Here is a 24,507-nt window from a genome sequence, read left to right on the forward strand (position 1 = left end):
TAGATGGCTGCTAAAACATTGGTAGGCACTTGCTTTGTGATTGCCAGGGATTTGCTATGGGGTTGACAGGAGGTTGCAATAGTGTTGCTAAGTCCTCGCTAGGTGGTTGCAGTGGGGTTGCTAGAGTGTTGCTAGGCAGTTGCTACGGTTAAAAGAAGCCAACCAAATGAAGATTTGGACACGTGTGACAGTGTTTGCTAGTCCTGTATTAGTCCAGGAGGTGTGAGCAATGTTAGCTTCCATGATGTCCATGATGTGGGGCCTGTATGGGTCCACTAGGGTCAGTGATGGGACCAGTAGGATTTTAAACATGGGCCCAATCTGGATTGTACACTTAAGGTGGGCTGTAACAATGAGGCCTATTTGGAAAGCCCACCTGGGTCCCAGTAAAAATGCATGTACAGACCCACATCAAAACCCCTGCCCACCTGGAGCCCACCCATGTGAGCCCCACATTAGCATGTTAGCTGGCCAAACTATTGCCTGAACTATTGCCTATTGCCTTTCTTGTGTCTTTCCTTGTTTTCAGGGTGTGATTCGATGCGCCGGGGGAAGTGTGTGCGCGCTGTTGGGTTTTGTAGTCCTCGGCCTAGCCGGAGCGCACCAGGGACTCCGCCTCCCGTGATCCATAACACCAGAGAAGACCCCTTCTGGTCACGGTTCTGTTGCGTCAATGCGATTATTCTCATGTGTGTGAACATCTTCTTTTATGCCTACTATGCGTAGCACACCTTGCTTATCCTCCAGAGCTTCTCGCAAATGCAAAACCCAGCAGCAGATCTCAGCCCTTGTTCAGTCAGTCCTCCTGCATGTAGAACCTCACAGCCATTCCTTAGAACTGTGTTCTCAGACTCCAGACCGTGGGCCAGATAATTAGCTGATAGCTCACTCAGGCAGGTTATAGCTATCAGCATATCCAGCAGCCCCTTCACATTCATCCCAGAACCTCATAAAGCTCAGACTGGTCACTTTGATACGAACGGATGCTTCATTAGACAGTACTGTCCCAGCTAACATGCCCATGTGGGGCCTGTATGGTTAGCCCTGGTCAACTGGGATCCACATGGGTTCCATATTGGCTCCACATATGGATGCTAACCACTTAGGGTAGGGTTAAACATGGGCCCCATCTGGGTTGCACACTGCATGCATCTCACCCCATGTGAGATTACGGTGGGCTGTAAAGTCAGGGCCCATTTGGGAAGCCCAACTGGGTCCCAGTAACAACACATTTACAAACCCACTCAGAGCCCATGCCCACCTGGAGCCCAGCTAGCCTATGTTTCACCCATGTGAGCCCCACATGAGCATGCTGGCTGGAACAGTGGCAGGTCAAAGTTCACTCTTCATTCGATTTCCAGTCAAGACGGCCATTGGAGCCAGTGTAAGCGAATTTGTGTTATCCAGTTATTGAACAATTCCAACAGGAGGGAGTCCCGCCCTCTACCTTCAGCTCTACTTCCAAAACCACTCCCCAAAAAAATAACATACACGGTATGCGGTCAGTGGGCAAGCTGCTGTCAACACCTCTCACGGTATGCGTGCAGAATGTGGGCAGGGTCAGTAGGCAGGCAGGAAACGCCGTCCAGTCGTTTTATTCAGACCTGCGGCCTTCGGACATGACCGGAGCCCGGAGCCCGACTCTATGTCAAGTGGTCCAGCAGACTAAGGACCCAAGGGACCCAAGGATCACTGGTTCGCATGCCGGACCATCCCGCCTTCCATCAGCAGCCGGAGCCCGAGGGAGCACAATTGGCCTTGCTCTCTCCAGGGTGGGTAGATGACTCTCTCTCTCTCTCCCTGCTTCACTTCAGTGTGATGCCATCAGAGCTGGGTACCCGGTGCTTTCCTCTGAGCCCGTTGACATCGGCAGCAGTTGGAAAAGAGGTGGTGGCTGGTTGGGCATGTGTCAGTCTACACCCTCCCAGTGGGATGGGTAATTGCCTACAATTTTTTTCCACACCTCCAGAGTTCAGTCTTAGAAGTTCAGAGCATTTTGAAGAGCACTGCTTCTCACCATCCGGACCCCTGAAACACATCCACTGATGTTGGAGGTCTGGACCGGACTGGGGGGTGATCGTTCTGAGAACAGCGGCAGCTTCGGCAGTTTGATGTGTCTGTCTGTCGGTCTGATTCCTCAGTAGGAGCTTCATGATCAGCTCCATGTCCTTTCAGACCCTCGGTGTTGAGATATACCAGATCTTGCATGGTTGTCCCAAAACTTTTACCTTATTTTCTCCTTCTTTATCCTTCCATTGTGAAAAATGAAGGCCTTGTACATAAATGCCATCTTGACTGGAAATCAAATGAATGAATAAATAAAGGTGGTCTCTGGCTTTTCCACAGTACTCTTCTATGTATGCTGCCAAACCCAACCTTTTGTTGCTTATAGTCAACAAGAAGCTTCACCAGACGTTTGGAACACATTTCAGAACCAATGAATTTAGATCAGCATCTGAATTCTATTCATTTCTCTACCTCAGTCCCTTATATAGGTCCCAAGAGCCTGGGGAGTGCCTATAGCCAGTATTTAAGACGGCAGCAAATACACTGTTAGGAACTTTTGAGGGTTCTTCGATTTGAAACTGTGGAGGAACCTGTGAGGAACCTTTGAGGAACCCTTAAGAAAAGATGTTTAGAAGAAAATGGTTCCTTTGAAGGTTCCTCAAAGCAGGTTACGAGATTCCTATAGGTCCATTTCAAAACAGCAAAGCTCACAGGTTACCAAGAGAACTGTTATTTTATTATGTTTCTATATAACAACATATACCAGACGTCTGAAAAAAGTTTGTGGACACCCTTTCTAATGAATGCATTCAGCTTTGAATGCCTTCAAAGTTGCAGCCATTGCTGACACGCATGTGCAAATGCACACACACATATATATATATATATAGCTTATCTAGTCTCTGTGGAGAAGTCCTGCCAATAGAATAGGACGTAAAGCAGACAAACGTAAAAACTTTCAGCACCATGCCTAATGTCAGGCGTGGGCTAGAGGGGTATTGAGCTGTGGAGCATGGAGTTGAGGATGAGGTGGGGTGATTATCATCACAGCAATGTTCCTCCAAAATCTGATAATAGACTTTTCTTTTTAATTCCCTTGATTTCAAAAGAAACAATGAATAAGCATGTCCCAATACTTTTGTCCCTATTGTATATTTCCAATATATGTTCCAGAGAGGGCTCCAAGTGTTCAAATGAAGTAAATGAAGTAAAAATCATTTCAGTGCAACTGAATCATGAAAAGTAGAAAAAGGGAACCAGTGAGGTCTGTGTACAGCGCTGATTTAATAAGTAATGTATGAAAGTAATGATATTATTTGCTAATACTTTCTTTTAAAACCTCTAAATTCACAGGTATTGAGTGGGTGAGTGTGAGGGACACATTTAGTAAGTCGTTTTAGCTAAATGACTGAATATGAAATGTCCAACAGGTTCTAGCTCTTGTCTGGATGAGGGAGAAAGTCCAAAGTACTGGGTAAGGGTAAGATTAGGGATTAGGGTTAGGATTTAGGGTTAGATTTAAGATATAGGGGAAGGTTAGGGGTTGGGGTTAGGATTTAGGGTCGATTTAAGGTTTATGTTAGGGGTTAGGGTTAGGCTTTAGGGTGGATTCAAGGGTAAGGTTAGGATTTAGGGTCGATTTGAGGTAATGTTAGGTTTAGGGTTAGGATTTAGGGTTAAATTTAAGGTTTAGGGGACGGTTAGGATTTAGGGTTACATTTAAGGTTTAGGGGACGGTTAGGGGTTAGGGTTAGGCTTTAGGGTGGATTCAAGGGTAAGGTTAGGATTTAGGGTCGATTTGAGGTAATGTTAGGTTTAGGGTTATTATTTATGGTTAGATTTAAGGTATAGGGAAAGGTTAGGGTTAGGATTTAGGGTTAGATTTAAGGTTAGGGTTAGAGGTTAGGATTTAGGGTGGATTTAAGGTTAATGTTAGAGTTAAGGTTAGCGTTAGGGTTAGGATTTAGGGTGGATTTGAGGTTAATGTTAAGGTTAGGGTTAGGATTTAGGGTGGATTTAAGGTTAAGGTTAGTGTTAGGGTTAAGGTTAGGGTTAGGATTTAGGGTGGATTTGAGGTTAATTTTAAGGTTAGGGTTAGGATTTAGGGTGGATTTAAGGTTAGGGTTAGGGTTTAGGGTGGATTTAAGGTTAAGGTTAGTGTTAGGGTTAAGGTTAGGGTTAGGATTTAGGGTGGATTTAAGGTTAGGGTTAGGGTTAGCGTTAGGGTTAGGATATAGGGTAGATTTAAGGTATAGGGGAAGGTTAGGGTTAGGATTTATGGTGGATTTGAGGTTAGGGTTAGGATTAGGGTTCGGTGCAGGGTTACATTCAATAAACAAAACTTTGAGTTCAGTTTCAGTATTTAATACATATTCAGTTAAATGTTGGTTGAATGTCAGGTGAGCATCTATAGACATCTAAGTAAAGTGATACCAAACATTTTCTAGATGGGTCTACATAGAAACTGTTAATACATTATTTTATTTAGCACCACAAAAGTTCCACTTTTTTAGTACAATATAGACACATCTCAGAGTGTCATTTAGTTAGACTTCTTATTTACTATCATTTTACTTAAAATATTCAAAATAACACCTGGAACCTGTTGCGTATTTCAGTGTAAGCAAGTTATTCTGTCTTGGAACCTACCAGTACACTACTCAAAATAATGCCTTAGCATTTTGGAGCCTGTATCTCACAATCACTCACAATATTTATATCAAGATATTGAAGGGCTGTAGTTTGTAACCGACGATTGTCAAAATATCACATTGATGTGGCCAACATTGCAGAACGGATACAACAAAGGAGCCGAAACACGATGCAAAGCTCCTTTACTGAAAAGGTTTATTGGATGTGAGTGTTTTTGTATTACTGTTTTCGTTGTTATCTCTGAGTTTGACATAATTGTGATACAAATGAAAAAAAACACATTAAAAATCATTAGGCAAAGTGTAATCTGGGTGTTTTCATGTTTTCATCTGGATGAGATGTGTGTTTCTGAAATACTCACAAAGAAACTGTACTAACTAATGGCAGGTGGGGCTGTTTGATTGACGTTTCTAGGTCTTTTCATAGTCGACTTAACACTTCAGTAAGAATTCTAAAAGGATCTGTATTCCAGTGTGGATTTTGCAAAACGACTTGCAGGCATGTCAACAAGCAATTTCTGTACCAAAACAACAAATTTTGCTTTGTTGTTTATTTTTAACTGGATATAAAACATCTGAAGTCAATTAAGTCCATTGTTGTGCTGATTTTTTACACCTTGTTACTTCAAATGTTTTTGTAAATTTATATTTCATTATGTTTCTAGTAATGAAGTCGTTTAGATATTTTTGTAACCTGACAGAGTTTGCTAAATAAATAAACAAATAAATACATAAAAAAATAGATAGACAGATAGATAGATAAATAAATAAAAAAGCCTGGGCAGCAGAGTGATGAAGTTTGAGCTTTGTTTTACTGTTAAGCTTCATAGTAGTATAGCAATGTCATTACCATAACTATAAGGTATAATTACCATAACTATATGTAGTTATAATAAGTATAAGTTTAATAATTATAATAACTTTCTAACTTTATAAAGAGGTAATCATTCTTTCACTACTGAACATCGCTACCTTCATAAAACACAACGGCATTACTTAGCATACAAACACACACTTCATCCAACACTGAAAAAATAGTGCTTTGAATTTACAAATATGAATCAAACTTAAACATGAATATGCATGTGTGACAAACACAGGTCTTGTCAATTCGATTAAGCTGAATTATTGTGGTTAAGTTCATGTAATTGATATAAATTCAAAGTATTATTTTTTTCCAGTAGCTATAGCATTAGCATACATTTTAATACCTATAGTGTTTGTTGTATAATGCTATAAGGTAAACAAGAAAAAGTAAACTACTAAATAATATATTGTCCAACATATTAACAATAATAATGATTATTTTCATGTTTATTCTGTTCATTTTTCTTAAAATATTGTCTTTTGGCTGATTATTTTGAGTTTGCAGTTAAAGGAGAGCGAGGCACAAACTGATAAAAGATAAAATGTGACATTTCTGATGTAGTTTAAACAATTTAATTAAGATTTTGACCATCTTCTCATATTGCCATAGCAACATCATCTGCAAATGACAGATATTTCTCCACATTTACCCTGAACACCTTGTTTTTGTACCCTGAAAGTAACATTTTATATATTATACTTCCTATATCATAACTTATTTTCTTTTTTATATTTATATATGTAGATCACAGAATTCACACTTATATTGTATTGTATCATTTTCTAGGTTCCTGTAACAGTTACATTTTTTTTTAAACATGTAAATAACTCACAGTGAAGTGAGTGCATCCTCCACATAATGGGTTTAGTTTAACCCAGCATTACAAATAAACTAAACCTCCAAAAGGTAACAATGAGATTTTCATGTTTTCATACACAAATTAATCAAAAACATACTAAAGATTTGTAAATTTGATATTGTCGCTTTTGGACAAAAAAGTTTTATCTGCAAAATGGTAACAAAATTTAAAAGAATTTTATTTTGTATTATTTTTTTATTCTGGGGTATTTCTAGTGGTTAATTCATTGTGAAATTTTGAGACAATGTAAACTGTCATGTTTGAATTTTAATTATTGATTTATTTATATAGATGTATATATTTATATATTTTTTTCTCTATAATAGTTATATATCATGCACATTTCTTAAGTAATTCATTCATTAATTCATTAATTCATTACTTTTACCAACTATTTGGATAGTATGTTTGACTAAATTGTAATTGTAATTGTAAGAAAGTTATATTTTCTTTCATAGCTAAGATGGGTGTGTTTATTATGTTCAAATTTGACACAGTTACTGTTGTGCTCAAATCCTTTCCAAAATATAAAATAAAAAAGTGTTAGGATGTGCCTCGCTCTGTCCTACATTAATTTTGCTATTAAATATGTTTACATGCACTCACCAGAAGCCTTTACTTACTTCGCTCCACTTTGCTGGTGTACAGATAGAGACCGTAGCCCATCTGTTATCTCATGAGATCATAAACTGAGCACTGATGAGACTGAATATGAGGTGGGCTGGTAAATGGTGAGTTTACGCTTGACAAGGACTGCAGGGCATGGTCGGGATCTCCAGTACCATTTAAAGCACGAAGCGTAAAGCTGAATTCAGAGCTAGACCTTTGATGTTAGTGATATATGGGCTGAACATATTCTGGTGGGAACACACCCACTCTTCCACGGCAACGCCCCCTCCAGCACTGAGCGTCTGAGCAGTCCAGCAGGTCAATAACATCACCACGAAGGAAGCGCAACTGGCTTACATGATGAGGAGTAAAGTCAAAGAGGGCATGGGCGTGGCGTGGTCTCTGAAAAAAAAAAACACAACACAAAGGAAACGTAAGTAGTTAAGCCTTCTGGCTAATAGGAGGTTTACAGGAACTGCAAACAGGATTGGACTGATATGAAATGTGCCATGCTGAGTCAGAGTGGTTCACAGTGGGGGGTGACTGGAGCCAGATGTCTGAGTTTAATGGCTCTCAGAGTTCCTTCACCACAAGTTATAGCTTGAAATGGTTATGAAAACTTTGATTGATGTCTGAGACACTGTTTTACCATAGTTTTGAGGTCTTGGCTACATTGCAGAGAGATACATGCACGACTTTGTAAGACAAAATAGACCCTAAACCTTTTTGTTCATTTTTTAATAAGCTCCCCTAACAACAAATTAGTCACCACTGGGATTTCTGCCACTGCTGGTAGACCCTTATGACCGTATGCTTCCATACACCTGCAGATTCAGCTACTTCCTTCACACTATGATCTTCGGAAACGCCCAAATGCAAGTGCTTCTTTTTTTCTTAGCCAATCATTAACTGTATCTGCTTTGCGACCCATTTTCCACACATCCAACGAGACACTCACTGCACTGTACTGTACTCTTCTCAAAGCCTGAGTACCGTCCAACACCCCGCAGATATTTATAGCCCATCATCCTCGTGCAGTGCCATCTGCAGGAGCCTGAAGTTACTACCACCTTAAACATGCAAGATGACCTTTTGACCAGAGAGCTTATTAACCTCTATTTTAACACTATTAATATTACATATAATGCAATGCAATAATGTATTGTATTTAATAGACCATGGTGGTAGATTTACTGGTCATTTTTGGATGATAAATAAAATGGCTATATTAGTGTTGTCATGGTGACCCCTGATTCTTACCGAAAGCTGATGCTACAAGTTTCTCTACAATAAACTATGTTACACTAAACCCATTTAGAATAACTTGCTTGTTTACATCTCAAACAGTGAATTCTGGCTGCAGAAACTAACAAGAAAGTCAACCATATGAAATCATATTTTATTTTGAATCTGTAATTTTTTCTTAGCAATTAGTGCCTTGCAGTTTAAGTCATGGGTTTCCATTAAAAAAATAATCGAATTGAAATTTCTTATTTTTTACTACTTTTTTGTACAGTTTCTGGATTTAGATTTTTTTTTTTTTTTGTAACAAATTATTGTAACAAAGCATGAAAAAGTATTACATAGCAATACATATATTTATCAAAGCTTTAAATTAGTTTATTTGTATTTATTTTTTTTTGTTTTATTTCATTTTATATTTTATGTATTACATTTGTTATATTTAAATATCTTTTATTTGCTTTTTTCAGTGTGCAGTTTTTAAAGCTACACAATAAAACAAAACAATTGTTTCAAATTATGTTCAAACTTTTTGCACTAAATTAAGATTTTGATTATTTGATGACTTACACAAGCTAATACACTCGGCTCTATAGAGGTTATACAGATATGTTAAGGGTCAGAATTAGGCAGAGCTGTATTACCTAGGTCAAATCTAAAAACCTAAAGACAGGAACCCAAACCCAAGTCCATGCATCCTGTATATTTGTCTGTATGTGTGTTTGTCTGTACATGTGTGCGTTTCCTCACAGCTAGCAATCTCTCGGGTTCTCGCAAGAAGACGGTTCTCTCTTTGGCGATGCTGTTGATTCTGTAGAAATCCACCAGCTGATTCAGCGAGCTGAAGACCTCGTCCCATATAAAGTACTGGCCTAGCCCGTCCTTCAGCACCTTGAAGTGCTGCACGTGGTCACCGTAACTGCAACAAACATGGGCGTGTACATTGGGGGGAAGGGGGGAGGGGTCAGAGAGGAGATGGTTCACCACAGAGGTAATGAGGAGATCTTGGCACGGCTGATTATCTGATTGTATCTGGGTTTTATCTGGAGAACGCAATTTTGGGCTATCAAGTGTGAGAGCTGATCAAAGGCTTGGCCCGGCACATGGCTTGCCAACTTGGCTGGAAGAATTATGTCCTTGAGTACTTTGGACTCACACACACACACACACACACACACACACACACACACACACACACACACTCACAGTAACTTTGATTACATTATTTGGAACTGTTCTGGGCTTGGAGGCTGTAAATAAAGCCAGAAAAGATCATTAACTGCAGGCAGGTTTCAACCAAACGTTCCTCCTTTGCTGCTCATTACGCTCATCCTTGCAGAGGCCTCAAGGTCTCGCACCTTGAGCAGCAGATCAGGCCTGAGGTACGTCAGCAATTGTACTTGTGGTTTTCTACCGTGTAGACATGAGACGACTGCCAGGAACCTGCAGGAAGGCTTACCTGGATCAAACTGCACTAAATTGTCAAAAGTTTGTGGACACCCCTTCTAATAAATGCACTCAGCTACTCAGCTAAGTTGTACCCATTGCCAATAGGATAGGACTCTCTGAAGCAGATCAGCATGAACATGAAACTATTGGCACCAGTGCCCTTATGCCTAATGCCAGGTGTGGGCTGGAGGGATATAAAGCCCCATCATCCATCCAACATGCTGACCTCACTATCGCTCTTGTTGCTGAATGCAACCAAATCCTCGCAGCAATGCTTCTCCAGATTCTAGTAGAAAGTCTTCTTCTCTGGACAGTGGAGACAAAAGTTACTCCAACAAAAGCAGGATAAGCTCTTTTTTTAATCCCCTTGATTTCAGAAGAAGCAATAAATGAGCAGGTGTCCCAATACTTTTGTCCATGTAGTGTAAATGCATGTATACATATATAAGACATAGGGGATTAGGCCGCATGTATTGACGTGGCTAGACGGTTTATGACCTCATGTCATGACGTTGTATAAAAACACTACCTGTGTGTGTGTGTGTGTGTGTGTGTGTGTGTGTGTGTGTTCAAATGTCTCACATTGCACTCACACTCAGATACATGCACAGATATGCACAACACACACCCTTTTCCAGCGTATTCTCTTTCATCACCTGCCAACCCCACCCCACCACACCTGACAAGCAGCTTTCTCTCAAACTCTTTTGTGTACACACACACACACACACACACACAGTGTTATAGGGCACATTCTGCTTGTTCAGGAGGAACTCCCATTAAAGGGAAGTGTTGTTGTGTGGGTGAGGGAGTGTGAGAGAGAGAGAGAGAGAGAGAGATGGCAAATGCTTTCTTGCTTTCTCACACTTATCACATCTGCTTTGTGCTTTAAAGCCAAGGAGGAACCTCTCAAGGTGCTTTGCGAAACCTTCAAGGTTTTCAAAAGAAAAAAGGTTCCTTGAAGGTTCCTCAAACCACCTTAAGAAGTTCCTCCACAGTTTCCAACTGAAGACCTTCCAGAATATGTACTATGTTGAAAGTAGAAGGTCCTTAAAGAAACTTTTAGGCTTTAAGGCTCTGTGAAGGAACCTCTTCCTTCAAGAACCTTTCTCCTTCAAGAACAGGTTTTTAGAAGAAAAATGTCCCTCAAAAGTTTATCAAAGCACCTTAAGAGGTTCTTCCATTGTTGAAACTGCCTTGAGCAACCTTCAGCAAAAGGTTTTTAGAAGTAAAAGGTTCCCCGAAGCACCTTAAGACGTTCCTCAACAGGATCCAACTGAAAACCTTCCAGAGTATGTATTATGTTAAAAGTAGAAGGTCCTTGATGAACCTTCGGAGGTTTTTTAGCTTAAAACTTTTGAGGAACCTCTTAAGGTGCTTTGAACAACCTTCAGCAGGGTTTTTAGAGGTAAGAGGTTCCTTGAAGGTTCTTCAAAGCACCTTAAGTGATTCCTCCACAGTTTCAAATTGAAGAACCTTTTTTAACAGTGTGGAATGGAAGTAAGAGTAATAGTACGTACGCTGGTGAAAGTAGAAGATCCTTGAGGAACATTTGGAGGTTCTTCAGTTTGAAACCGTGGGGGAACCTTATGAAAATAATGATGGAGTATTGCACCAACAGTTCCAGAACACCAGATTCATTTATTATGGTCAGTTTTAGGTTTAGCCACACTGCAGGTGTTTCAGTGCATTCCTGGTCATAATTAGACTCAAACTCCAGATGGTTCCGCCCCTTTGGGCTATGACGTCTGGGGTCGAGCAGTGCATTTCTCAGAGACGGCACCTGAGTCAGGCTCCACCACTCAGCGGAAACAGTTCCCGTTACATAGGTGACTCAACCGCTGAGGCCGCCCTCGCAAATTCCACTCGCTCACAGCTTCCTGTAGTGGCAGGCGCCGCTGTTTTAGTGGGATTGGATGATAATCCCTTAAACTCTCGGCTTATTAATCGGATAGGAATCTTAAGATTTACTCGTCTGTAAGCATTACGTGTGTTTTTAACCCTTAAGGCCCTAAGCAGATTTTCATTTGGGGCCCCCGATACCACCACCTCAGCACTAGATACTTCATCATTTCAGGGAGAGAGGGCCTTTATGGACCACCCAAGCAGTGTGTATCTGCATTTGCAGACAACAGCGGCAGCAGCCAACAGCAGGAATTAATTAACCTAGTATTGGTGTGCCAACTATGAAAATAAATGAATTCATATAAATAAATATAATAAATAATAATACTATAAACATTATATGATTATTTTATTAATTTATATGAAAAATGCTTTTACCTGTATAATACATTAACAATTATTTTTAAAATAAATATTTTTCTTGGGGGCCCCCTGGTGGCGTTGGGGTCCTAAGCGGCCATGTAATTCGTGTATGCCTCTATTTTAACCCGTAAAACGTTGGGTAACATTAGAATGAATACAGGCCAGTGGTCAGCAGTCAGAATGTGTTGTTGGTCAGTAAAGCCAATATATATATATAATATGGTGAATACACATACAATATACTCCTGGTCTGCTTAGTGTCTTCTAAAGTTCTAAAAATCGCTCTGGACACGTCTAAGATTTCGTAAAAGGGCCTTTTTCTTGGCGTATGTAAATAATGAAAGTTCCCTACATAGAAGAGACACACCGTAAACCTCAAACTCTGAGGTAAAAAGTGTCGAACTTTTCCTGTTAGCTCTGCGCGCTAACGTGTACTGACTGTGGAGGAACGGTTATTGCGAATATTAATCATTTAAGTCATTTATTAGTTAAGTATTGAAGTCTCACATTTTTTTGTCACTGTTTAATTCAGTGAGAAATGCAGTGCTATGATGCTCAGTCAGCTTCTTTAGCTAATGGCCTCAGGCTAGCCCTGTAGCTATCTCCTGTAAGTTCTCTATTAGAGTAAAAGTTCCCTATCTATAAGTAAAAAATCCATAGATTTCTACTAGATTTCTATAGATAAGGAACTTTTACTCTAATACTAAAACTAAAAGAGTCTGTACATGAACATATTTTGTTTTATGGAACGGCTACGTGCTAGCTGGTGCTAGCTAAACCTTGGCCCTCATTTTGCATAGCTACAATTCTCACTGTTTCTGGATTACATTGGGTTTCATTGGGCTACATTTTATGTTTATTATAAATATTTGTGGTAAACAAACACATTTATGAATTTAACACTGGTGTGTTTTTGGCAGATTTTATAAAAGGACGCTAAAATGTGCTAAAAACACCCTGCGTAAGGTTTAGCGCGAGGCTAATAGCTATCCTACACCCCGCCGACAGTCTATTTTCACCTATTCTTGGGTTTGTGAATGTATCTATGCTGATGGGCGTGGTGGTCTCGAAATGAGGGGTGTTCAGGTCAGTTTCTGGCGTATTGCTACGTATCTTGGCAACGGAAAACACAGCAGGAGCTACACTGACTAAAAAAAACAGCCTAGACAGACGTTCGTCAACAGTCAGACGTTCGTCCGTTGTTATCGCAGAAGTGAATTGTCAACACAGGCATGTGCAGCCCGACGCTCGTCCACCCCCCCACGCTTTACACCACTGAAATAGCAACCCACCAAGGTCAGTCTGACCGCACCTGGCTCTTAAAGGGAATGGCAAGAGTCACGCTGATTGGTTTATTATTGCACGTTACGCCCAAAACAAACACACCCATGATTCTTTAAGAGAATTAGTCCATGACTTTTACACGCTATGAGTCGTGCAAGGCGAACTTCTGACGTTGACGGCTTGCATAAAAGATCGCTAAAATAGGGTCCATGGCCACCTGTGGCATTTCATGTTCCTGGGCTCCCCCTACAGCCTGGAAGTGTAATTGCCGCTTTGAGACACCCCTAAGGAACACGTTTTCCTGGACAAGCTGAGAGATACGGAACCGTCATTGAAAGGTAAAGAAGCAGGGCTGAGGTGGTAGAGTCATATTACAGGATTTTACACGAATCTGACTCGAGTTACGCAGCGTTACGAGTGTTTTTCTGTGTTTTTCTTATATAGTGCAGTTAGCAGCTTGCTATGCCTGGAGTGGGAATGACAGCGACGCTATTCTTCCTGTCTACAGGTCAGTAAAGCATCACAGTGATTTGGAGGCTTTTATTTTAAGGTAAAAATACTACATAGTGTGTCTTTAAATAATAGGATTGAGGAACTGAGGGCTGTAGCCACTAATAACTCCTGACTGTGTTCAATGAGGGGTCAATGAGTTACAATTTAATCTCAAGGGTTTAACCAGGCTAAAGAAATTAATTCAAACGAGACAGAGTACATAGCACCCACCTCCACCTTAGCCTACTGCCTAGTGTCAGTTCCACTAAAGAACCAGCTTAGTTTAAAGCTTCCCTGTCACTCATCCTGGAATTTCGGCAAAGCTAAAAAAGAAAAATCCATGACTGAGCATGCCCATGGATCTACGGAGGTGACTCAAGAGTCTTAGAGCAGTGGTTTGGGCCAACATCTGATTTCATTGTTTTCATCCTGGCCCAAATAAAAGCCATCAGCCATCAAACGTGTATGTAGGTTATTTAGTTTTAGGCTAAAAGAAGGCGAACAAATATTTATAACTGGATAGTGCTGCTGTCCTCTCATTGTGTCCTCTCAGCGCGATGTGCTGTTAGCAAGCTGAATAGACTGTAGCCAGCTAACTTTTAGTCTGGTCCCCACTCGCTTCCCCAGGTTTGGCTTTTTCAAGATTTACCAATATAAAAAAAATAATCTGACGTGTGTTCCAGCTCCAGTTAGCATCGTTTTAGCATAACACTGATCCCCATTTGCTTCCCTGTCTTTGGCTTCATCGTACGCTTTTGAGAGTTTGACCTCCCCTTCTGTTGACACTGGCACAGGAAACACTGCGGTCAGGAGGCCTGGTTCCCGCTGCAGCTTGTATTTCCGTGACATCGTGAGGCGATGAGCTGCTCTTCAGTATCAACTACACCATAATCTGCTGAAGTCACAGTCACATTTTACCACTTCGGCAGCTTTGACTTGGGCTAGTGGGCCCTGAGTTTCTGTCAGTTTTGGGGGGGTGAATATATAACAAGTCAAGACTGTGATGTAACAGTTTGGGGGGGTTTGGGATTGACTGGTTTTCCATAACAAATCCTAGGTCATCTAATTAAATCCAAAGGAATTCCAAAGCATTCTGTCGCAGAGCTAACTAGCGAAGTGTGCTTAGCCAGATACAGCTATTACAGCTGAGGAGGCTAAACCAAATGTACGCCTAGCTAGCTAATAGTGTTGATATAGTGGATAACGAATATCGTTATATATATAACGAATATATATATCTTGGGCAAAGTGCGTCATCTGACTGATGTCCATGATAATAAAGGGCTATGATAATAGGATACAGGGCGAAGGGAAATGGTAACTGCTAACTTTGTGGGATGTCCAAGGACAGCTGCAGTGAAGGTGTAACGAGAATGGACTTCTCGGACATTGAGTGTCTTGCAGTGGCCTAACAGTGGCGCCCCAGGGGATGGCATTCGTGCCAGAGGGGAATGACGACTCCGGCAAGTAGTACAGAGCAATTGACGGACCACTGTGGAGCAGCTAACCTCTATAACGAACACCTCCCAACACCCCTAATACGGTGCATACCCTGACGTCTACCTAGTGTCCTCTGAGCAAGAGTGGTTAGTTAGTTAGTAAGCTGTCATAACATTATGACCACCTACCTAATAGTTAGGCATTAGCTTTCTTTCTCTGTTTGTTAGCCACATTAGCCTTTTACCAAACATGGCAACACTTGGGGTAAGATGAATTGTGTGTAAAATGTGCTTTTTGCCCCCTAAAGAAAGCCCTGCATGTGCTTACGAATTCAAGCTAACTCCAGCGTACATTTGCCTGTGGGAGTTTTCCGCTTCTCTAAGCCTTTCATCAATGGAAGTCCCATAGATGGCCCTGAGGATCCCTGTAGTTATCTTCCCTTGTGCACACACACATATACTTTCTCTCTTTATCTCCGTCTCTGACTCACTTTATGAGCGTCTGACTCATTAGCGCCAGCTCATACCGCAGAACTCAGACAGCAGACAACAGTCAGTCAATATTGAGTCAGCACTGATCCAGCGTTCAGGCAGTGCTGCTGATAGTAAATCTCTTCGTTTCAGGACAGCTGTGAGGTGTCCTGAGACATGTCCTGAGTCGTCACTGAGACCAGGGTGAGTCTCAACCGTAAGCTTACAGCTGTAGAAGTCTTAAGTAGGCTGCCTTCTCCATAGACCTTAAATGTTAAAAGTTGTGACCGCCAATACACTTGCTATTGCCGTAACTGAACCATGAGTGCCTTAACTGGGCTGCCTTCACCATAGACCTTAACTGGGCTGCCTTTACCCTAGACCTCAACTGGGCTGCCTTCACCCTAGACCTCAACTGGGCTGCCTTCACCCTAGACCTTAACTGGGCTGTCTCTACCCTAGACCTTAACTGGGCTGCCTCTACCCTAGACCTTAACTAGGCTGTCACTACCCTAGACCTTAAATGGGCCACCTTCACCCTAGACCTTAAATGAGCTGCCTTCACCCTAGACCTTAACTGGGCTGCCTTTACCCTAGACCTTAACTGGGCTGCCTTTACCCTAGACCTCAACTGGGCTGCCTTCACCCTAGACCTTAACTGGGCTGTCTCTACCCTAGACCTTAACTGGGCTGCCTCTACCCTAGACCTTAACTGGGCTGTCACTACCCTAGACCTTAAATGGGCCACCTTCACCCTAGACCTTAAATGAGCTGCCTTCACCCTAGACCTTAACTGGGCTGCCTTTACCCTAGACCTTAACTGGGCTGCCTTTACCCTAGACCTCAACTGGGCTGCCTTCACCCTAGACCTTAACTGGGCTGTCTCTACCCTAGACCTTAACTGGGCTGCCTCTACCCTAGACCTTAACTGGGCTGTCACTACCCTAGACCTTAAATGGGCCACCTTCACCCTAGACCTTAAATGAGCTGCCTTCACCCTAGACCTTAACTGGGCTGCCTTTACCCTAGACCTTAACTGGGCTGCCTTTACCCTAGACCTCAACTGGGCTGCCTTCACCCTAGACCTTAACTGGGCTGTCTCTACCCTAGACCTTAACTGGGCTGCCTCTACCCTAGACCTTAACTGGGCTGTCACTACCCTAGATCTTAAATGGGCCACCTTCACCCTAGACCTTAAATGAGCTGCCTTCACCCTAGACCTTAACTGGGCTGCCTTTACCCTAGACCTTAACTGGGGTGCCTCTACTCTAGACCTTAACTGGGCTGCCTCTACTCTAGACCTTAACTGGGCTGCCTTTACCCTAGACCTTAAATGGGCCACCTTCACCCTAGACCTTAACTGGGCTGCCTCTACTCTAGACCTTAACTGGGCTGCCTTCACCCTAGACTCTAACTGGGCTGCCTTCACCCTAGACCTTAACTGGGCTGCCTTCACCCTAGACTCTAACTGGGCTGCCTTCACCCTAGACCTTAACTGGGCCAGTGTGAAAACAGAAAATGCGGCTATGCCACTGTATGGAGGGTTAGAGGGTTCTTGTCTCTTGCTGTTATTCATTATAACTACTGTCATTGTAATCTTGACCGTTGGCATGTAAGGCAGACTGATATTTCAGAGAGGCGTTTGAATTGTTGTTATCTGAAGATCTTGCCACTCTGAGAATTCCTCTCATTCAACCACTTTGCAGAGTTGGTATGAACTGTGAATGTGTCGTAATGCAGTATTTCACACCAACCTGCTCTGAATGACTCTGTTTATGTCTCGTCCACCAACACCAACTTCACAGATGGTTTCTCTGACTTCTAATTCAGGAACGTGGCTGTTTCACCCCAGTCCTAGTTAACAGTGGAGTCAGGGAGCAAACATTTAGCCGGTTTGGTCATCTTTAAGCAAGCTATTCACGGTCTTCTAATCAATCTAATCTAATCTAATGTAATCTAAGAAAATTCACAGGAATTACAAAGCATTCTGTGGCAGAGCTAACTAGCTTGCTCACAGTGGCCTAACAGTGGCGCCCCAGGGCATGTCATAAGGGGAGGCTAGAGCTTCAGTGAGTAATTGGGGGCTGCTGCAGGTCCATCGTCCCAGCTTCTCCAACCTAGAATATGGAACTGAGACGGTTCTGTGCTCATAGCTCAGAACCAACCGGCCTTAATCTCTTCAGCTGGCTAACTGAGGAATACCGAGACGTTATCCAGTAAGACCAGTATAAATAATTGCAAAGAAAACAACCAGAAAAAGAGCAGAATGAGTTGCATAGTTGAAGTGGTTGCAATGGTGTTGCTAAGTGATTGAAAGGTGGTTTCTATGGTATCCCAGGAGTTGCTATGGTGTTGCTAAGTGGTTGCTAGGTGGTTGCTATGGTGTTGTTAAGTGATTGCTATGGTACCCCAGTTGGTTGTTATGGTGTAGCTAAGTGGTTGCCATGGTGTTGCTAAGTGGTTGCTATGGTATCCCAAATGATTGTGCGCAGTGGTTGCTATGGTGTTGCTAGGTGGTTGTTATGGTATCCTAAGAGTTGCTATGGTGTTGCTAAGTGGTTGCTAGGTGGTGGCTATGGTATCCCAGTTGGTTGGTGTGGTGTTGCTAAGTGGTTGCTCGGTGGTTGCTGTGGTGTTGCTATGTGTATGCTTGGCAGTTGCTATGGTGTTGCTAGGGGGTTGCTATAGTGTAGGATAATGCAGTTGTCTATTTTAGTATGAAAAAAGTTGCTCAGATCAGCTGGAGGCCCCAGCATCACGTCCTCACACCTTCCCGGTGTCCGAATACCCGGATGATTGAACCGGGCAGGAGGACTCAGCACTGCTGACTCTCGATCAGTCAGAGTCAGAGCTTCATTAGGATCAGCTCAAATCATCCAATCACAGTGTAGCGAATCCAGCTGTTCATTACCAGGGAAGGGATCAGCTCTACGGAGGGACCTGCTTATGTAATGGATGGCCATAATCAATACCCGTAGCTTGTTATACTGAGGCATTTCTGAAATTAAATTGTGCGCACACACACACACACACACACACACACACACACACACTCTCTCTCTCTCTCTCTCTCTCTCTTGCTCTCTCTCGCTCTTTCTATCTCTCTCTCTCTCTTGCTCTCGCGTTCTCTCTCTCTTCAGTAAACATAGGCAATTCTAGGAACAGCACTTCTGCTCTAGACTATGAAAAATGCTTATGTCCAAAAGTTTGTGGACACCTCTCCTACAACTAGCGACACCAGAAAAGGACGTTCTGGAGGAGCTGCATTTGTGCCAGCTGATACTGGTACAGTCCTGTGGAACAGGGGAGCTGTGTTCTCCAGCTTGATGGAGCTCTGTCCAATAATTTTGGGATGAGCTCGAGTGTCAGAACGAATCATCCAAACATCATTATGTGACCTCGCCGATGTTCTCGTGGCTGAATGCAGTGAAATTCTTACAGCAATGTTCCTAGAAGAGTAGAGCATGTTACCGAACTTCTCTGCTACTGAAGGTCACTAATGCTTGAGATGTGCTAGATATTGAAAAGTGCAGTGTTCGTCTCCAAACTCCACAAATTCAGGAATCACTTGCCATTATCTAGAACCTTGCCAGAAATGTTAAGGCTCTTCCTAGAACTTCCTGAAAATTTAGGTTCTCTAGACTCTACACTGAAGCACTGAAGGGATTTCAAGGAATCAAAACTGGTTCTCCTAGGTCAGTGAATAGAGAACCATTTCTTGGTTCCTTGAGCAATGATACAGTGGTTCTTGTGCTTTCTAACAACTCATAATGCCCCCCTAAAGAACCTAAAAAAGGTTCTTCAATTTGAATCAGTGGAGGAACCCCTTAAGGTGCTTTGTGGACGAAAACGGTTCCTTGAAGGTTCCTCAAAGTATTGAACTCAATTTTGAAACTGTGGAAGAACCGCCTAAGGTGCTTTGAGGAACCTTCAAGGAACCTTTTTTCTCCTAAAAACCTTTTCTCAGATTCCTCAAAGAATAACAGCTGTGATTCTGCTCAGCTGAGTCTCTCTCTCACGCTCTCTCTCACGCTCTCTCTCGCGCTCTCTCAGGCTAGCATTAGCATTCCCTCTGTTTTCCAGCTGGACTGACTGTAATTTCTCCTGTAAGAGGAGAAAGCTCCCCAGCATGCTCGCGCCCATAGCTTCAAGGAACATTGAATTAGCGAATTAGCTTTCAGTCATACCGAAGAGACCCAAGCAGGTGAGAGAGCTAAAGAGCGCGCGAGAGAAAGATGTTTGGAACTGCAGTCTCGTGAGACGTGCTGGAATAATGGCTTTTCTGTTATTTATAACTTCACGCGCGAGTGCTCTGCACACTGAACAGGGCACGGCGCGAGAGCTGCTTCGTACGGATCTGAAGTATTTTTAGAAACCGTCACTTCAAATCGTCTAAAAGTTGAATGTCAACCTGAGCAGAGAGAGAGAGAGAGAGCGAGAGCTACAGAGAGAGCGCGAGAGCAGGGCAGAGGCGAAAGCAGAGATATGCTCCTTAGCATGCAAAAAAAAAACGAGGCACAAAACAAACCAACGCTGCCACACAGCATTAGCTCTCTGCTGCATAATAAGCTGCAGTACCTTAGGCCAGTGCAGATGTTTCAGAGTGTGTGTGAGTGTGTGTGTGTGTGTGTGTGAGAGAGTGTGTGTGTGTGTGTGTGTGTGTGTGTTTACTTTGTGAGGGAAAAGAGAAAAAAAATAATACAGGTTAAAAAAAATACAATAAATAACCATTAGCATGAAAGCGCGAATTAGCAAATCCATTAAGACATTGTAATCTATCAGATGTCCACCCTAACGGTTCTAAAAGGGTTCTAGGTTCTATACAAGTGGTTGCTATGGTACCCCTATGAGGTTGTGTGGGTGTTCTTAGTGTATATCCATCATCGTGACATCGATTTTTCTATTCCTATAACCTTTTTTAGTGATATAGTGTGATACAGTGATATAAGTAAAATAGTATTGCTAGGAGGTTACTATGGTGTTGCTAGGTGTTTCGTAGGTGGTCTCTGTGGTATGTCAGAGTGTTGCTAAGTGGGTGCTATGGTCTTGCTAAAGTGTTTCTTGGTGCTTACTGGGATGTTACTAAGTTTTTCTTAATGTGTGCTATAATGTTGCTAAGTGATTGTTAGATGGGTGTTTAGTGGTTGCTAGGGTGTTGCTAGGTGGTTGCTATGATTTTTCTACATCATTGCTATAGTATCTCAGGTGGTGGCTATGTGGTTACTGAGACAATTGTTTTTTTTTTTGAGAAGTGATATAGTGTTGCTGGAAGGTTACTATGGTTAAGTGGTTGCTGTGGTACCCCATGTGATTGTTTGGGTGTTACTAGTGTATTTGCATCATCGTGACACTTCAAGGGTTCCTTCATGGGAAGTTCTTAATTGGACGCTGTGATGTTTCTACATAGTTGTTGTGGTCTCTCTCCATGGTTGCTATGGTGTTGCTAGGTGGTTGCTATGGTATTTCTACAGAATTGAAATTCTGTATCTCAGTTGGTGGCTATGGGGTTACTGAGCGTTTGTTTTTAGGGATATAGTGTAATATAGTGAAATAAGTGATATAGTGTTGCTAGGTGGTTACTATGGTGTTGCTAGATTGTTTGTAGATGGTTTCTGTGATGTTTCAGGGTGTTGCTAAGTGGTAAGATGGTCTCACTGTGTTGGTTTTTGGTGGTCGCTGTGATGTTACTAAGGTATTTCTTAAAAGGTTGCTAGGTGGTTATTTGGCGGATGATATGGAGTTGTTTAGTGGTTGCTAGGGTGTTGCTAGGTTGGTTGCTGTGATGATTCTACATCATTGCTGTAGTATCTGAGATGGTGGCTATGGGGTTACTGAGAAGTTTTTAGATGAGTGATATAGTGTTGCTTGGAGGTTACTATGGTGTTGCTAGGTGTTTCATAGTGTGGCTTAGTGGGTGCTATGGTTTCACTAAGGTGTTTTTTGGTGGTCGCTATAATGTTACTAATTAATTGTTAGATGGGTGCTACAGGGGTGCTAGGTGCTTGCTACGATCTTCCTAGGTGTTTGTTTGGTGGATGCTATGGAGTTGTGTCATGGTTGCTAGGATGTTGCTAGGTTGGTTGCCATGGTGTGGTTTCTACATCATCGCTATAGTATCTCAGGTGGTGGCTATGGGGTTAATGAGTGTGTGTTTTTAGATAAGTGATACAGTGTTGCTGGGAGGTTACTATGGTTAAGTGGTTGCTGTGGTGCTTCATGATGGCGATATGTGGTTGTTTGGTGGATGCTATGGAGTTGTGAAGTGATTGTTATGGTGTTTGTACATCATTTCTATAGTATCTGAGATGGTGGTTATAGGGTTACTGAGAAGATTGTTTTTAGATAAGTGATATAGTGTTGCTAGGAGGTTACTATGGTGTTGCTAGGAGGTTTGAAGATGGCTTCTGTGTTATTTTAGGGTGTTGCTAAGCGATATAGTGTTTCTTGGTGGTTGCTATGGTATTCTAAGTGACTGCTGTGCATTTTCAGTGCATATCTATTAACGTGACATTTGAAGGGTGCACAAACCTTCGCCCCCCGTTTACTCATGTGGGGGGAAATCTGTCGCTACGTGGAAACCGTGCGTCCAATCTAAAAGCTGTATGCAAGAGCGAATCCCACAATCAGACCCAACAATCTGAGCTGGAACGGTGTCCATCTCGAAATGCCTTGCCTTGCAATCATGTTGTGCGCTCCTAGAGTTCCACAGAGGGAACACAGAACCGATAAAGCGGGTTCCAGAGCGCTGCGAGCAAGAGCATTACATCACAGCAGCCTGAGAGCCCCGGGCTCCACGCAGTACTACACACTCCATTCCAATTAGAGCGTGTGTTAACAGAGTGCCAGATAGGGTTAGACAAGCGCACACACACACACACACACACACACACACACTCACACACACACTCACATCTCAGGGACACTCAAGGCAGCTCTTATTAGCCATGCTTTCCTCTGTGTGTATGGAGAGTCCCAAAAGTGAGTGCTGATGAGAGCAGATGTGAGTGTGTGTGTGAGTGTGTGTGTGTGTGTGTGTGTGTGTGTGTGTGTGAGCTTTTCACCTGACGGACACTGAGAACTCTCCCGGCGTGCTCTCGCTCTCCCTGATGAGGAACGCTCCGCACTCCAGTGGCCTGAGCCGGCCCTCCGCAGCCTGCCGAGATATTCCTCCCACGAACCACCTTCAGGAGACAAGAGCATCTGGCTCAACACCACTCTAGCAGCTCATCTGCTGGGTGACAAGTTATTCTGCTCCGTCAGACTCATTCCAGAAATCACACAGACATGCCGGAGATCTAAAGACCTGAGACCGGAACCAGCGCGACTGTGACCGGAGATGTCTAGGAGTAGGCCGAAATACGCTCCTACAACCTCGGGTCACCATGCCCAATACTATGGGCTGTAAAACAGTGGAACTACGCTCTCAGGAGTGATGGAGCTCCATCCAGCACCTTTAGGATGAGTTGGAGTGCAAATCGGTCAATCAAATCCTCACAGCAATGTTCCACAATCTAGTGGAAAGCCTTGCTGGAATCTTTTTTTATAGCAATCTCAAAATGAGACATTCGCAATGATTCGCGATTCCCAACAATAATGTGTCATCCTTTAATTTAAAGCAGCAATATGTAGAATTTTTACCTTAAAATAACAGCTTCAAAACCATGTTGATGCTCCACTGACTTGTACCAGGGAGAGCTGTGCTGCTGTTGTAGCCACTCCAGGCTAATCACGCTGCTAACTGCACTATGTAACTTTGGAGAAGTGGGCAGGATAACGCTGGTGAGAACTGTGTAACGCTGTGTAACCCGAGGTGTGTTTATGTAAAATCCTGTGATGCTACTCTACAGGCTGTGCTTTTAGTGGTAGCTCAACACAAATTATATTTTCTGACTGTAGGGGGAGCCCAGGAGCAAAAAATGCAGATTTTACATATTGTTGCTTTAATGCCTTTCACTTTAGGAGGCGGGGGATTGTGTGGGGGGGGGGGGGGCATAAAACATGGCATGTATAAAGTTTATGGCACATTCAATTTATTTGTTGTTCTTTTCAGCAAATAAACTGACTTTTATAGCAAAATAGCAAAATTATTATTAAAATTATTAGCAAATTATTATTATTAAAACATGTCATTTGAAAATGGGTGTAAAAAGCACTGTTAGCACAGAACCTACACTAAATAAATGGCTTCTTATATGGTTCTTGTCTTGGATATAAGTTCCACCCTTAAGTGTATTATGTATGCGTTCTTCATAAACCCACTAATTTTAGGAACCGTTTCTTTAAAGAACTGTCTATGTATTAGTTTTACATGTAAGTTCTTTTTATTGTTAGGTCTATATATAAGTGTATTTCATCGCTGTCCAATGAAAAACATGTGTTTTTAAGGGGAAGGCAAAAATGTTCTTAACTTTGAATGGTTGTTAATGTAAAATAACAAGTTTTAGAGCATGTCTATTGGTCTGATTATTCAGGATTATTTACACAATGTACAATAATATTATAATATTATATAATATTTATACAATTAAAACAAACCTCACACAGACCAACAAATAACATTAATAATCAATAATAATTAGAACATACATAAATGTCCTCACAAATTACACTTCCTGACTGTAGGGGGAGCCCATGAGCAAAAATTAGCAATTTTCCATATTGTTGCTTTAATGCAACTTTCACTTTTTTCTAAATGTAACATTTTGAGTGGAAAAAACATGAAATATATCATGTATAAAGTTTATAATTCATGTTGTATGTTTTGTTTGAAAGGTTCTCGCAAAGAACATAAATGAGAACGTAAATGTTCTCCAATATAAAGTACAAAAGTACTGTTTTCAAAAAACACTGCATTCAAACATCTGCACC

At 42.1% G+C, this 24,507-nt stretch overlaps 2 protein-coding genes across 3 annotated transcripts in view; one reads left to right on the forward strand and one right to left on the reverse strand.

Annotated features, from left to right (window-relative positions):
- Positions 1-4,965, forward strand: part of slc5a10 (solute carrier family 5 member 10) — a 46,636-nt gene extending 41,671 nt beyond the window's left edge. Inside the window, exon 15 of the mRNA XM_072657396.1 lies at positions 530-4,965. Coding sequence (XP_072513497.1) covers positions 530-726 — 197 coding nt within the window. The 3' untranslated portion in view covers positions 727-4,965. The remainder of the gene's footprint in view (positions 1-529) is intronic.
- grapb (GRB2 related adaptor protein b) overlaps positions 4,825-24,507 on the reverse strand; it is a 21,530-nt gene continuing 1,847 nt past the window's right edge. For both annotated transcript variants that reach the window (XM_072657394.1, XM_072657395.1), the window contains exons 3-5: positions 22,701-22,820; positions 8,987-9,155; positions 4,825-7,396 (exon numbers count right to left, since the gene is read on the reverse strand). In XM_072657394.1, coding sequence (XP_072513495.1) covers positions 7,217-7,396; positions 8,987-9,155; positions 22,701-22,820 — 469 coding nt within the window. In that variant the 3' untranslated portion in view covers positions 4,825-7,216. The remainder of the gene's footprint in view (positions 7,397-8,986; positions 9,156-22,700; positions 22,821-24,507) is intronic.

The sequence above is a fragment of the Salminus brasiliensis genome, chromosome 15 (assembly GCF_030463535.1).
Source record: "Salminus brasiliensis chromosome 15, fSalBra1.hap2, whole genome shotgun sequence".
NCBI classification, from domain to species: domain Eukaryota; kingdom Metazoa; phylum Chordata; class Actinopteri; order Characiformes; family Bryconidae; genus Salminus; species Salminus brasiliensis.